Here is a 15,000-nt window from a genome sequence, read left to right as displayed (position 1 = left end):
CTCGTACACACACGATAACGTCTACTGAGTAAAATCCCAGGAACAGAAGTGTAAATATTCGAGTAAAATAAAACACTTCTCTGGCAGGTGGTGGTTGCCACGAACATCGCCGAGACGTCCATCACCATCAACGGCATCGTGTTTGTGATCGACTGTGCGTTCGTCAAGCTGCGGTGCTACAACCCTCTCACGGCCATCGAGTCTCTGGTGGTGACGCCGATCTCCAAAGCCTCAGCGTCCCAGAGAGCAGGAAGAGGAGGACGCAACCGGCCCGGGAAATGTTTCCGTCTTTACACGGGTACGTCACGCTGTCCTCGGACCTCACGTCTGTTTTTGCGTTGTTTGCGTTTTCTAAACCGGTCTCGTTTGTTTAGAGGAAGACTTCGAGAAGCTTCCGGAGAGCACCGTGCCTGAGATGCAGCGCAGTAATCTGGCGCCGGTCATCCTACAGCTCAAAGCGCTGGGCATCGACAACGTCCTGCGCTTCAGCTTCCTGTCTGTGAGTGAAGCCTTTTCTTCTGTTTGCTTCTGTTGCTGATTTGCTTTAATTTCACACCGTGTTTGAATTAAAAAGCAGAAAATGTTCAACTTTGGGCCAAAAATATCCTCCTTAAATGTTTTTCTCTCATTGTTTAGAAATATAGGGCTAGAAAAATGTTCATCAAGTGTAAAATGACCCAGAGCACAGAGAACACAGGGAGCACAGGGAGCACAGAGAACACAGGGAGCACAGGGAGCACAGAGAACACAGGGAGCACAGAGAACACAGGGAGCACAGGGAACACAGGGAGCACAGGGAATACAGGGAGCACAGGGAACACAGGGAGGACAGGGAACACAGGGAGGACAGGGAACACAGGGAGGACAGGGAACACAGAGAGGACAGGGAACACAGGGAGGACAGGGAACACAGAGAGGACAGGGAACACAGGGAGCACAGAGAACACAAGGAGCACAGGGAGCACAAGGAGCACAGGGAGCACAGGGAACACAGGGAACACAGAGAACACAGGGAACACAGGGAGCACAGGGAACACAGGGAGGACAGGGAACACAGGGAGGACAGGGAACACAGGGAGGACAGGGAACACAGGGAGGACAGGGAGGACAGGGAACACAGGGAGGACAGGGAACACAGGGAGGACAGGGAACACAGGGAGGACAGGGAACACAGGGAGCACAGAGAACACAGAGAACACAGGGAGCACAGAGAACACAAGGAGCACAGGGAGCACAAGGAGCACAGGGAGCACAGAGAACACAAGGAGCACAGGGAACACAGACAGCACAGATTTAACACTCCATAAATAATTAGCAAAACACTGCATCCTAAAACTCACAGAATGTTTGAATCACTTCCTGCACTTGAGTCGACTCAATATCGATTCACTTCATCACTCGAGTTTGTTCCAAAGTGAATTGACTCCGAGTCAAATCACTTCATCCTTAGTGTGAATCCTAGAGTGTGTTCTCACCTGCTTAAAGAACCGCACAGAGAAAGAGAACGTACCACGGTTCTGTTCAGAAAAACACCAACCGCTGCAGTGTCAAATCCAACCAAATGATTTGTCTTTGCTCTGATTCAGACTTTTTTTCTTATTCATATTTTTGCCTGAAGCTGTAAAGTGTTGACACTTTTTCTAAAAACATGATGGAGAGATTTACAGAGCGTGGTCTTTTTTTCAGCCGCCCCCGGCTCAGACCATGGTGCAGGCGTTAGAGCTGCTCTTCGCTCTCGGTGGTAAGAGACGGTTTTTATCCATCCTGAGAAGTGATGTTGTAAACTCGTGTCATAAAGCTCGTGTAAAACCTGATGATGTGATGTCTGGGTTTAGGTCTGGATCAGTACGGGCGTCTGACGGAGCCGGCGGGGGTCCGCATGGCCGAGTTCCCCCTCAGCCCCATGTTTGCTAAGATGCTTCTCGAGTCGGGAAACTTCGGCTGCTCCAAAGAGATCATCAGCATTGCCGCCATGATGCAGATCCAGAACGTGTTCGTGGTGCCGTCCAATCAAAAGAAAGCGGCCGTGAGTCCGTCTTTTTTTCGCTCCTCTAGAGGTTGCTACAAATTAAAGCATCATCTGAGAACCTAAGTTGACTGTTTCAGATTATTATAACACTCCGTAAATGATTCGTTATCTCACTAAAATGATACTTACAGACTAAAAGTAATGTTAGAACAAATAGAGAAATCTCATCTGACTCCTGCGAGTAAAAAAAAAAAAAATCAGAATCAGATCATTTGATTCAGCTCCATGAAAAGAGTCGTTGCTTTTGATTCGTTAGCGGCTCCTTCTAATTCAGACGTAGTTTTTGTGATATTTAAAACAGCTCAGATGTTTCCATGGAATCGTATTTTTAAAATTATGCTGAGACATTAATAACGTAATATATGTCTATTTAAAAAAAAAAAAAAAAAGAAGAGAAGAGAAAACAACCGAATCATATGAGAGTGACTCTATTGTAAATGACTCATCACTAGTCACATCAGTTTGAAAATGTTAACAAACAGGTAATATGGTGTGTATGGAGTAAATTAATCAGTGATGTGGAATCATTTTTTCTTTTATGCCTTTTATGATTGCGATTGCATCCAAAATTGTGTACTGTGACTGTACCCGATGCCGACAATTCAGTACTTACGGCAGATCATTCAGTACGCACTGTATTTTGTTCAGAGGCTACTGCATTTGGTCCAGTACCTACTTCAGATTATTCTGTCCGTACCCCATTTGATTCATTATCTACTGCATTTGATTCATTACCTACGGCATTAGACTCAGTATCTATGCCATTTGATTCATTATCTACTGCATTTGACTCAGTATCTTCCTCATTTGATTCATTATGTACTGCATTTGACTCAGCATCTTCCTCATTTGATTCATTATCTACTGCATTTGACTCAGCATCTTCCCCATTTGATTCATTATCTACTGCATTTGATTCATTACCTACAGCATTAGACTCAGTATCTACTGCATTTGACTCAGTATCTACTCCATTTGATTCATTATCTACTGCATTTGATTCATTATCTACTGCATTTGACTCAGTATCTAACCCATTTGATTCATTATCTACTGCATTTGATTCATTACCTACGGCATTAGACTCAGTATCTACTCCATTTGATTCATTATCTACTGCATTTGACTCAGTATCTTCCTCATTTGATTCATTATCTACTGCATTTGATTCATTACCTACAGCATTAGACTCAGTATCTACTGCATTTGACTCAGTATCTACTCCATTTGATTCATTATCTACTGCATTTGACTCAGTATCTTCCCCATTTGACTCAGTATCTACTGCATTTAACTCAGTATCTACTCCATTTGACTCAGTATCTACTGCATTTGACTCAGTATCTGCCCTATTTGGTTCAGTACCAAACGCATTAGTCTCAGTACCGACCAAGTTAGATTCAGTACCTACATCAGTTTAAGGTTTGTGATATTTAAGTTCTCGTTCACTCGCTGATAAATTAAAAACCGTGTAACCTCTGATGGTCTGATCCTGGAGACTCCTTCCTTAAATGTTACAGAAACACATTTCTCCATATAGAAAACGTCACCACTTGCTGATTATGTTGCCGATATCTACAAGTCCCTGCGTATGAGCCGTTACTATGGAGACGTCGCTAACCCGTTTCTCCCCTATCTTCTCGTTACCGTCAGGCGCGTGAGCACAGGAAGTTTGCCGTGGCTGAAGGCGATCATCTGACCATGCTGAATGTCTACGAGGCGTTTGTGAAGGTCAGTCAGGAATTCAAGCGTTTTGTATTCGTTTGTCGCTTGTAGACGTTGCGTTATGACGTCGATCCGTCGCGTCAAATCATTTATTTTATTGCATTGCAGCATCAGAAGAGTTCTCAGTGGTGTCAGGAGCACTTCCTGAACTATAAAGGTCTCCTGCGTGCCATGACGGTCCGAGAGCAGCTCCGTCGCCTGCTGAACAAGTTCAAGGTTCCTCGAACCTCCAGCGAAGGTCCGAGTTCGTTCCTGATTAAACACTTTATGATAAGATAACATGTGTCTACGTTTAAATGTCAAAATAAAACATTTTGCAAAGATGCTCGTAAAGAAGAAATGCCTTCGTGTTTTTGTCATCCGTGTCTTCAGGAGACCCCGATGTCATCCTGAGGTGCATCGTGTCAGGATTCTTTGCTAACGCGGCTCGCTTGCATCACTCCGGATCTTACAGGTCAGACGTGTCCCTTCACGTACGTTAATCACGTGCTGTTATTACATTTACGTATCATAGGACAGGAGCTGTGTAGTGTTTTATCTCCATTTACAATATCGACACAGTTACTTTAGGACATTTATAATAGCTACTGTTTTGAGAGCTCCGCCTCGGGGGTTTCCTCTGGGTACTCCGGTTTCCCCCCCGGTCCAAAGACATGCATGGTAGGTTGATTGGCATCTCTGGAAAATTGTCTGTAGTGTGTGATTGTGTGAGTGAATGAGAGTGTGTGTGTGTGTGCCCTGCGATGGGTTGGCACTCCGTCCAGGGTGTATCCTGCCTTGATGCCCGATGACGCCTGAGATAGGCACAGGCTCCCCGTGACCCGAGGTAGTTCGGATAAGCGGTAGAAGATGAATGAGAGAGTGTCTTTATCATAGCTGAAGTGAAGAACAATACGATTGCAGATAAACAAACAAGCAAAAATGACACACAAACATAATCATGTAAAGGACAAAGACATATATTAGTTCTGTGTAACAAAACAAAACCAACGTTACTCACCTATCGAGAAGGAAAAAAGCGCCTCGGCGTCTTAAGTAAAGTTGGTCACATATTCACAGATTGGAGTTTCCTGAGTCAATAACTCCTGAGATAAACACTGTTACTACACAAAACACAGTTGTAGCTGCGTCTCTACATTACTACGATAGAAAAGAGGTGTTATTTGTGTAGTAACAGCGTTTAGCTCAGGAGTTATTGACTCAGGAAACTCCAATCTGTGAATATGTGACCAACTTCCTGCTCCTTCAGTTCTCTCCGCCCATATCGACAAGACACGCCCCTTTCTGCTCATTGGCTACACGTTTGTTTTGTTTTGTTTGGCGTCCCAACGCAGTTTTCTGAAGCAATTCTCAAACAACGGAGACCTCACCTTTAATTGTAACAAGACAGAATAAATCCTTTGTCCTGAATAGAAAAGAAAAGAGAAAACATAAAATTACAGCTTTACTCTCTGACACTGGAGACTCCTTCCTTTTAGAGAACAAGTGGTGGCTGTGAATCAGTTGTTACTATAGAAACCGGACTGTATTAAAATGAATCAGTGCCTTCTGACACATCAGGATGCAGAAGTCAGTAGTAATGTAGGATAAATCGTTTTTAATACTCTGTTTTTTTTTTTTTATAATTTGTTCTTTTCACTCTCAGGACTTTACGGGACGACCGGGAGCTTCACATTCATCCCAACTCTGTGCTTTATGGGGAGAAACCTCCGAAATGGTACTACTTGTTCTTTTGTAAATAGATTTTTATGCTGTATTCAAACTGAGTAAAGATACCAGACTGGAATTGGAACTAAAGTTATGAGAGTAGATGTTTTTGGGGGGTTTTAGTACTTTGTGAAAACTTTATTTTCCAAAATAACAGCACAAGTTTTCTCCTGTGAAGCTGTTAATCTGACAAAAGGAGTTCTACTTTCTTAAAAAAAAGAAAATGAACCAGTTCAGAGTTCCTTCATATTTTCTGTGTGAAATTATTGTGTGCATCTATTTAAAATGTTTTTTTTTAAATATGTTTGGAACGGATAAGAAAATAAAGTGGTGTAGATTTTATCTAGTACCTTATTAACAAAAACATTCAGTCACTTGTGGCTCCTTTTTTTTTTGGTCATACTACAATGTAAAAAAAAAAAGTTTGTCCAGTCTGTAATTTTGATGTTGTTAATGGTTTTAAACCTTTGCATCCAAAATTGTGTACTGTGACTTTACCCAATGCCGACAATTCAGTACCTACGGCAGATCATTCAGTATTTGATTCAGTAGTTACTGCATTTGGTCCAGTACCTACTTCAGATTATTCTGTCCGTTCCACATTTGACTCAGTATCTACCCCATTTGAGCTTATCTACTGCATTTGACTCAGTATCTATCCCATTTGATTCATTATCTACTGCATTTGACTCAGTATCTATCCCATTTGATTCATTATCTACTGCATTTGACTCTGTATCTACCCCATTTGATTCATTATCTACTGCATTTGACTCTGTATCTATCCCATTTGATTCATTATCTACTGCATTTGACTCTGTATCTACCCCATTTGATTCATTATCTACTGCATTTGACTGTATCTACCCCATTTGACTCAGTATCTACTGCATTTGACTCTGTATCTACCCCATTTGATTCATTATCTACTGCATTTGACTCTGTATCTACCCCATTTGACTCAGTATCTACTGCATTTGACTCAATATCTACCCCAGTTGATTCATTATCTACTGCATTAGACTCAGTATTTACCCCATTTGAGTTCTTATTTACTGCATTTGACTCAGTATCTATCCCATTTGACTCAGTATCTACCCCATTTGATTCATTATCTACTGCATTTGACTCAGTATCTACCCCATTTGATTCATTATCTACTGCATTTGACTCTGTATCTACCCCATTTGATTCATTATCTACTGCATTTGACTCTGTATCTACCCCATTTGACTCAGTATCTACTGCATTTGACTCTGTATCTACCCCATTTGATTCATTATCTACTGCATTTGACTCAATATCTACCCCATTTGATTCATTATCTACTGCATTTGACTCAGTATCTACCCCATTTGATTCATTATCAACTGCATTTGACTCAGTATCTATCCAATTTGATTCATTATCTACCCCATTTGACTCAGTATCTACCCCATTTGATTCATTATCTACTGCATTTGACTCTGTATCTACCCCATTTGATTCATTATCTACTGCATTTGACTCTGTATCTACCCCATTTGACTCAGTATCTACTGCATTTGACTCAATATCTACCCCAGTTGATTCATTAACCACTGCATTAGACTCAGTATTTACCCCATTTGATTCATTATCTACTGCATTTGACTCTGTATCTATCCCATTTGATTCATTATCTACTGCATTTGACTCTGTATCTACCCCATTTGATTCATTATCTACTGCATTTGACTGTATCTACCCCATTTGATTCATTATCTACTGCATTTGACTCTGTATCTACCCCATTTGACTCAGTATCTACTGCATTTGACTCAATATCTACCCCAGTTGATTCATTATCTACTGCATTAGACTCAGTATTTACCCCATTTGAGTTCTTATTTACTGCATTTGACTCAGTATCTATCCCATTTGACTCTGTATCTACCCCATTTGATTCATTATCTACTGCATTTGACTCAGTATCTACCCCATTTGATTCATTATCTACTGCATTTGACTCAGTATCTATCCCATTTGATTCTTTATCTACCCCATTTGACTCAGTATCTACCCCATTTGATTCATTATCTACTGCATTTGACTCTGTATCTACCCCATTTGATTCATTATCTACTGCATTTGACTCTGTATCTACCCCATTTGACTCAGTATCTACTGCATTTGACTCAATATCTACCCCAGTTGATTCATTATCCACGGCATTAGACTCAGTATTTACCCCATTTGATTCGTTATCTACTGCATTTGACTCAGTATCTACCCCATTTGATTCATTATCTACTGCATTTGACTCACATTTGTGTGTGTGTGTAATTTCAGGGTGGTCTTTAACGAGGTGATTCAGACCTCCAGGTACTACATGCGAGATGTGACTGCGGTGGAATCGTCCTGGCTGGTGGAACTGGCACCTCATTTTTATAAACAGGCCGCGGTACGTCGTCTTCATCACACGCGTCATTGTTGTGTGTTATTAATATCTGCTGTCTTTCATTCACCGATGACGATGTTACTCTGTACCTCATGTGGCCTGGGTTTGTAACACAGTTCTGAGTTTTTACTCCCTTATTTATTTAAACAGGACATAAGACATAAACATAAGAACTAATTATCATGACATAAGGTTTGGTCTTGAGGAATTATCGAGCCGACGGTTCGGATTTCTTGCTGTACCTAATTTGCATAAAGTTTTTTGTTTGTTGTATTAAAGTGATGGAACGTTTTAGGGTCGGTGTGATCGGGATGCTGATTATATGTTATGAATCTCGTCCAAAAGCCTCCGACGGGACGATTCACACATTTATAATGCAGAGTGACATCAGATACCCGACAAACACCACAAAGATTTTAGCTCTAATCCCAGTCACTCATGTTCCAGCACTGTGTTTGTTTGTTTTTCATTCATTCATTCATCTTCTACCACTTATCCGAACTACCTCGGGTCACGGGGAGCCTGTGCCTATCTCAGGCGTCATCGGGCATCAAGGCAGGATACACCCTGGACGGAGTGCCAACCCATCACAGTGCACACACACACACACTCTCATTCACTCACACACTCACACACTACGGACAATTTTCCAGAGATGCCAATCAACCTACCATGCATGTCTTTGGACCGGGGGAGGAAACCGGAGTACCCGGAGGAAACCCCCGAGGCACGGGGAGAACATGCAAACTCCACACACACAAGGTGGAGGCGGGAATCGAACCCCCAACACTGGAGGTGTGAGGCGAACGTGATAACCACTAAGCCACCGTGCCCCCCCACGTTTGTTTTTCACGCTAATAATAATAATAATAATTATTTATTAATTTATTATAAACCTCACTGCTGAACGTTCTCCTGCACAGATTATAGCAGAAAGGTTTAAATACGTTCATAAACTTCCTCCTTTTTATTTCTTAATATTTGCTTCAGAGAGGAAACAAATTTCACCTCTCACACGTTTCGACTCTTATTTTCGTCATCGTGACTTTTTCCTCCTTTGTCTCATTTCCTCTTTTTTCCCCCTCTCCCTCCTTCCCTCCCTCACTTCCTCTCACTTCTCCTCCTCCTCCTCCTCCTCCTCCTCCTCTGCAACAGCACGGCTCTCTGGGAAGCAAGAGGTCCAAAGTCTTCTGAACTCCTCATCCATCGTCATCGTGACCGGCTGGTGAACTAATGATCCTAAAGTACTTGAGACACACACACACACACACACACACACACACACACACACACACACACACACGCACCCCCATCAGAAGGCCGCATAACTGAGACGAATCTTCAGCCTTGTATATACGTGTACAATATAAATATTTCCTCCTATTCAGATGAATTCGTCCACCAGCACAAGAACACAAAATTGTCAGAGGTCATTCATGGGGCATTTTTTTCCCTTTACTTTTCATTTATGTACCTTGTGCATGGCGTAAATAGGGAAGTGAAATATCTTTATTTTTTTCCTTAACAAACAGACCGCGATCTTTATTTTCGATCACGGATTTCACTGTGTTTCTGCTGTCTTTCAAATTTTTTTATTTTTTTTTAATTTGTCCAATAGTTTTTTTTCCTAGAAATACTGTGTAGCTGAGATTTAGTGGCCTTTTCCTCACCATTATGTGCCAAATATTCAATCTGTTTTATAACAGGAAAAAACTTTGCCATTTTTAAACCGGTGCCTAAAAATGTGCTTCACTTAAAACTTCACTGAAATCCTGGATATATTTTTTTTTTCAGTTCTTTCATGATATTCCATGCTGATTTTCTGAAATTGGTCAGAAAATTGTATTTTTTCGTGAACGAGCTTCATGCTTTATAAACATTACGTTATTGCCCCACGGTGTACTTTAAAATAAATAAACAAATAAACGTTTTGGAAAGAGAGCACAAACAAAAATGGTCCAGCTTTAGACCTCGACCTGCGTTCAATTTATTAAAGGTTTATCCTCAAGCTTTACTGAGACATCTGCATGCTAATTATGACCGTAATCCGACTTTATAACCTTGTATAGTCGAGCTGTAGCTGCTGCTCAGGTCACGATGGTGTTATTCCAGCAGTAATACTCCAAAATCCATGTCCTGCATGTTGAGTTCCTCTCAGAACACTGTGAAAATCATACGTAGTGTGTAGCGTGCGCACGCACACACACACACACACACACACACACACACACACACACTTACACTTAATCTCAGCAATAATCTTCATTCCTACAGTAAGGTACGACCTCCAGGAAACCTCCACCTCTCTTTACATCTCTAACCTCTGTATAAACATCGGTCTGAAATAAATCAGAATCTTCACACAAACGTGACACACGTGTGTTTCTTTGTAGTTTAAAACGTGAAACTTTTTTTTTTTTTACAGCAAAATATTTTCTGATACAGTTCTGATTCCTCTCATTAAATCAGGTGTTACGGCTTTACTTCCTCTAGTAAAGATGTTTTGCTGATTTTCTTCATACTGACATGTGCCTGTTAATAAATATTAATTAGATGTTAATTACCAAGGACGTTAATAACATGTTTACATTTAGCCACGCCCAAATACCAAGCGATGAAAGTGTGCCACGCCTCCTTCACTGAGACTAACCGACACAGAGGCCACGCCTCCTTCACTGAGACTAACCGACACAGAGGCCACGCCTCCTTCACTGAGACTAACCGACACAGAGGCCACGCCTCCTTCGCTGAGACTAACAGACACAGAGGCCACGCCTCCTTCACTGAGACTAACAGACACAGAGGCCACGCCTCCTTCACTGAGACTAACAGACACAGAGGCCACGCCTCCTTCACTGAGACTAACAGACACAGAGGCCACGCCTCCTTCACTGAGACTAACAGACACAGAGGCTACGCCTCCTTCGCTGAGACTAACCGACACAGAGGCCACGCCTCCTTCACTGAGACTAACAGACACAGAGGCCACGCCTCCTTCCCTGAGACTAACCGACACAGAGGCCACGCCTCCTTCACTGAGACTAACAGACACAGAGGCCACGCCTCCTTCACTGAGACTAACAGACACAGAGGCCACGCCTCCTTCGCTGAGACTAACCGACACAGAGGCCACGCCTCCTTCACTGAGACTAACAGACACAGAGGCCACGCCTCCTTCACTGAGACTAACAGACACAGAGGTCACGCCTCCTTCACTGAGACTAACAGACACAGAGGCCACGCCTCCTTCACTGAGACTAACAGACACAGAGGCCACGCCTCCTTCACTGAGACTAACAGACACAGAGGTCACGCCTCCTTCACTGAGACTAACAGACACAGAGGCCACGCCTCCTTCACTGAGACTAACAGACACAGAGGCCACGCCTCATTCACTGAGACCAACAGACGCAGTGGCCACGCCTCCTTCACTGAGACTAACAGACACAGAGGCCACACCTCCTTCACTGAGACTAACAGACACAGAGGCCACACCTCCTTCACTGAGACTAACAGACACAGAGGCCACACCTCCTTCACTGAGACTAACAGACACAAAGGCCACACCTCCTTCATGTACCCTAACTGACACAGAGACCACGCCTCCTTTATGTAGCCTAACTGACACAGAGACCACGCCTCCTTTATGTAGCCTAACAGACACAGAGGCCACGCCTCCTTTATGTAGCCTAACAGACACAGAGGCCACGCCTCCTTTATGTAGCCTAACAGACACAGAGGCCACGCCTCCTTTATGTAGCCTAACAGACACAGAGGCCACGCCTCCTTTATGTAGCCTAACAGACACAGAGGCCACGCCTCCTTTATGTAGCCTAACAGACACAGAGGCCACGCCTCCTTTATGTAGCCTAACAGACACAGAGGCCACGCCTCCTTTATGTAGCCTAACAGACACAGAGGCCACGCCTCCTTCACTGAGTGAATTAATGAATAATGTCATGTTTCAGTGTCCACTGAATTTTCACCTTATCAATTCATCCTTATAAATATTCATGAATAAGCTAATTAACCTACATGGGTCTGCTTTTGTACAATTTTTTTAATCATTACATTTTGTTTGAAAACTGCTGCGTGGAATTTGCTCAAAGACTTTTACTTATTTTTCCTTAGTTTATAATCTCTTCTTAAATCCATATTAATCATTAAATCTTTTATTCTGTTCAGAACAAACTGGTAAAACTACACCACCACAAGGTGTCAGTGTTGTCACACAGATTATAGAGAACTGGGATTGTCTTCTGAATCCTCTTTAACTTTATACTTTTATTCTTCTGCTTTATTTATTTCTTGATCTTTGGAGCATTCAGCACTAACTCTAAAATCTCAAATGCTATTTTCTTTATTATAATAATAATAATAATAATAATAATAATAATAATAATAATAATAATAAAGTTTGTATTTGACTCACTCCTGTATTTATTAAGAGTAAAGGGGAAAACATCGAGGGGGAAAAATAATGATGTGAAGGAGAAATATTTGATCATAAAATGTGAATAATGATATTAACTTCAGCTAAAAGTGAAATTTTATTTATTCGAAAGTTGACATTTCTGCAGTCTTTAACAATGTATATAAAATAATTTCATATATTTATATATAAAAGAGACGTATTTCAAACACTGTGTCTGAAACCTGTTCATTACTAGTGCTCTAGTGTGTAGAATGTGTCTATAACGTGTGTGTGTGTATAACGGGTGTGTGTGTATAACGTGTGTATAACGTGTGTGTGTGTATAACGTGTGCGTGTATAACGTATGTTTAATGTGTATGTGTGTATAACATGTGTGTATAACGTGTGTATAACGTGTGTGTATAACGTATGTATAATGTGTGTGTGTGTGTGTATAACGTGTGTGTGTGTAACGTATGTATAATGTGTGTGTGTATAACGTGTGTGTGTATAACGTGTGTATAATGTGTGTGTGTGTGTATAACGTGTGTGTGTATAACGTGTATAATGTGTGTGTATGTGTGTGTGTGTGTGTATAACGTGTGTATAATGTGTGTGTATGTGTATGTGTGTGTGTGTATAATGTGTGTGTATGTGTATAATGTGTGTGTGTATAACGTGTGTATAATGTGTGTATGTGTATAATGTGTGTGTGTGTATAGCGTGTGTGTGTGTGTGTATAACGTGTGTGTGTATGTATAATGTGTGTGTATGTGTATAATGTGTGTGTGTGTGTATAATGTGTGTGTATGTGTATAATGTGTGTGTGTGCAATGTGTGTTTATAACGTGTGTGTGTGTGTATAGCGTGTGTGTGTGTGTATAACGTGTGTGTATGTATAATGTGTGTGTATGTGTATAATGTGTGTGTGTGTGTATAATGTGTGTGTATGTGTATAATGTGTGTGTGTGCAATGTGTGTTTATAACGTGTGTGTGTGTGTGTAACATGTCAGAGGAGAAGCCATTGGATCAGTCCTGTTAATAGTTTCTAATGAAACATTTCCACATCCACAGTCCTCAGTAGGCGAGGTGAGGTGAGGGGCGAGCTGAGGTGGGAGGTGAGGTGGAGGGCGAGGTGAGGTGAGGGGCGAGCTGAGGTGGGAGGTGAGGTGGGAGGTGAGGTGAGGTGGGAGGTGAGGTGGAGGGTGAGGTGAGGTGAGGGCCACAGAGTGAAACTACAGTCACGAGCCGTGCATTTGGTTCTTGCTCCATGATCAGGAAGTGAACAGTGTGAGAGCTGAAGTGGTCATGTGTCTGACACAAACTTCTTAGTATTATCCGTTTCTCCAGAACTTCACTGACTCATTTTGAGAAAGTATTTCCACTCTGAGAGAAGGGAGGGGGATGGTGGGGGAGGGTGAGAGAGAGCTGTTTAATAATAACACACACAGAATAACACACATAGGTCACACCCCCTTCACAAGCCACGCCTCCTTCAGTGAGGTTTATAACAGAATTAATTGATACTGAATCATGTTTTATTTAATGTCCACAGAATGACTGACCCAACAACACCTTATATACCCTCATAAATATTCATGAATATGCAAATTAAACTTAATAGGCTCATTCAAAAACTAATTTTTTTGTCTTATAAAATCAGGTCTTGTTTATAATCTCTACTTAAATCCATGTCATCTGTTTACATGCTTTTCTGTATTCATCCCAATCCGGAGGAAATAAACGTTAGCGTTCATATCGAAGTGTGCGACCGAATCGACCAATCAGCATCCAGAACTCAGGAGCGCCGTGTTAGTGCGTTAGTGTGTTAAAGCTGCATCCTGTTCTCTTCACGGTTCCTGAGGTCACGTGATCACGGTTCCTCTGGGACTCAGGGGTCGTTTGATATACAGCTCTGTGATTGATATCAGGGCACGATGTCAGCTTATTTACCCCCAGTCCAGCTTCAGCGTAATCAAAAAACAAATCTAGAAAATTCCCATCGTTTCTTCATCATCAAATACGTTTTATGTCAATAGTAAAGCGATTTATTCCCTCCTTTCTTTTTTCTCTTTTTCTTGAACGGTCTCACGGCTCGGTGTAATAATAGCTGCTATTGATTTGCAGGTTTTGTAAAATTCATGACACGTCGTAGCGTAGCAGAGACTCAGAGTCACAAGATACACAGATCCTGTTTTTTTCTTCACTTCACTGCCTTCCACTTCGAGGAACGTCAGAGACGGAGTTGCTTCACCGACGACGCTGACGTTTTTATCCTTTCTTTTTCTAACATTTGTGTCCTGAGTAAAATATGAGTAGGACGAATAAGCAAGAAATAAATACAATTAAAGTAAATAAATACAATAAATTAAAGTAATAAATAGATTAATTCTTTTTTACGGATCAAATCGAGAAATAAAAAAGGACTAAATGATCGTCCTCACGGTTTCGTAGACGATTCGTGACGTTTGAGTTTTTATGCTTTAACCTTTAAGGTTTTCTTGTTTTAGTTTCATGTTGGAGAACCAGAACAGGTTCTAAATAAACTCCGCTGAGACGAGGCCGACTCTGAGAATCCTGAGGCATCTAGAGATCTACCAGCTCCAGTTAGACTCTGCGATACTAAAGAGATGTGAACTCCATGTGATCTTTTACATCACTACAACATTTATCAGACTGTATATTTATAATCACACCCCCAGTGT

At 41.6% G+C, this 15,000-nt stretch overlaps 1 protein-coding gene across 1 annotated transcript in view; it reads left to right on the top strand.

Moving 5' to 3' along the window:
* Positions 1–10,247, top strand: part of dhx35 (DEAH-box helicase 35) — a 20,120-nt gene extending 9,873 nt beyond the window's left edge. The window contains exons 12-21 of the mRNA XM_060894521.1: positions 88–298; positions 375–499; positions 1,687–1,741; positions 1,836–2,026; positions 3,683–3,760; positions 3,863–3,992; positions 4,127–4,208; positions 5,400–5,471; positions 7,772–7,883; positions 9,036–10,247. Coding sequence (XP_060750504.1) covers positions 88–298; positions 375–499; positions 1,687–1,741; positions 1,836–2,026; positions 3,683–3,760; positions 3,863–3,992; positions 4,127–4,208; positions 5,400–5,471; positions 7,772–7,883; positions 9,036–9,074 — 1,095 coding nt within the window. The 3' untranslated portion in view covers positions 9,075–10,247. The remainder of the gene's footprint in view (positions 1–87; positions 299–374; positions 500–1,686; positions 1,742–1,835; positions 2,027–3,682; positions 3,761–3,862; positions 3,993–4,126; positions 4,209–5,399; positions 5,472–7,771; positions 7,884–9,035) is intronic.
* Positions 10,248–15,000: the final 4,753 nt, after the last annotated feature.

The sequence above is a fragment of the Tachysurus vachellii genome, chromosome 19, assembly GCF_030014155.1.
Source record: "Tachysurus vachellii isolate PV-2020 chromosome 19, HZAU_Pvac_v1, whole genome shotgun sequence".
Classification (NCBI taxonomy): domain Eukaryota; kingdom Metazoa; phylum Chordata; class Actinopteri; order Siluriformes; family Bagridae; genus Tachysurus; species Tachysurus vachellii.
This window is presented reverse-complemented; position numbering and strand designations above follow the sequence as displayed.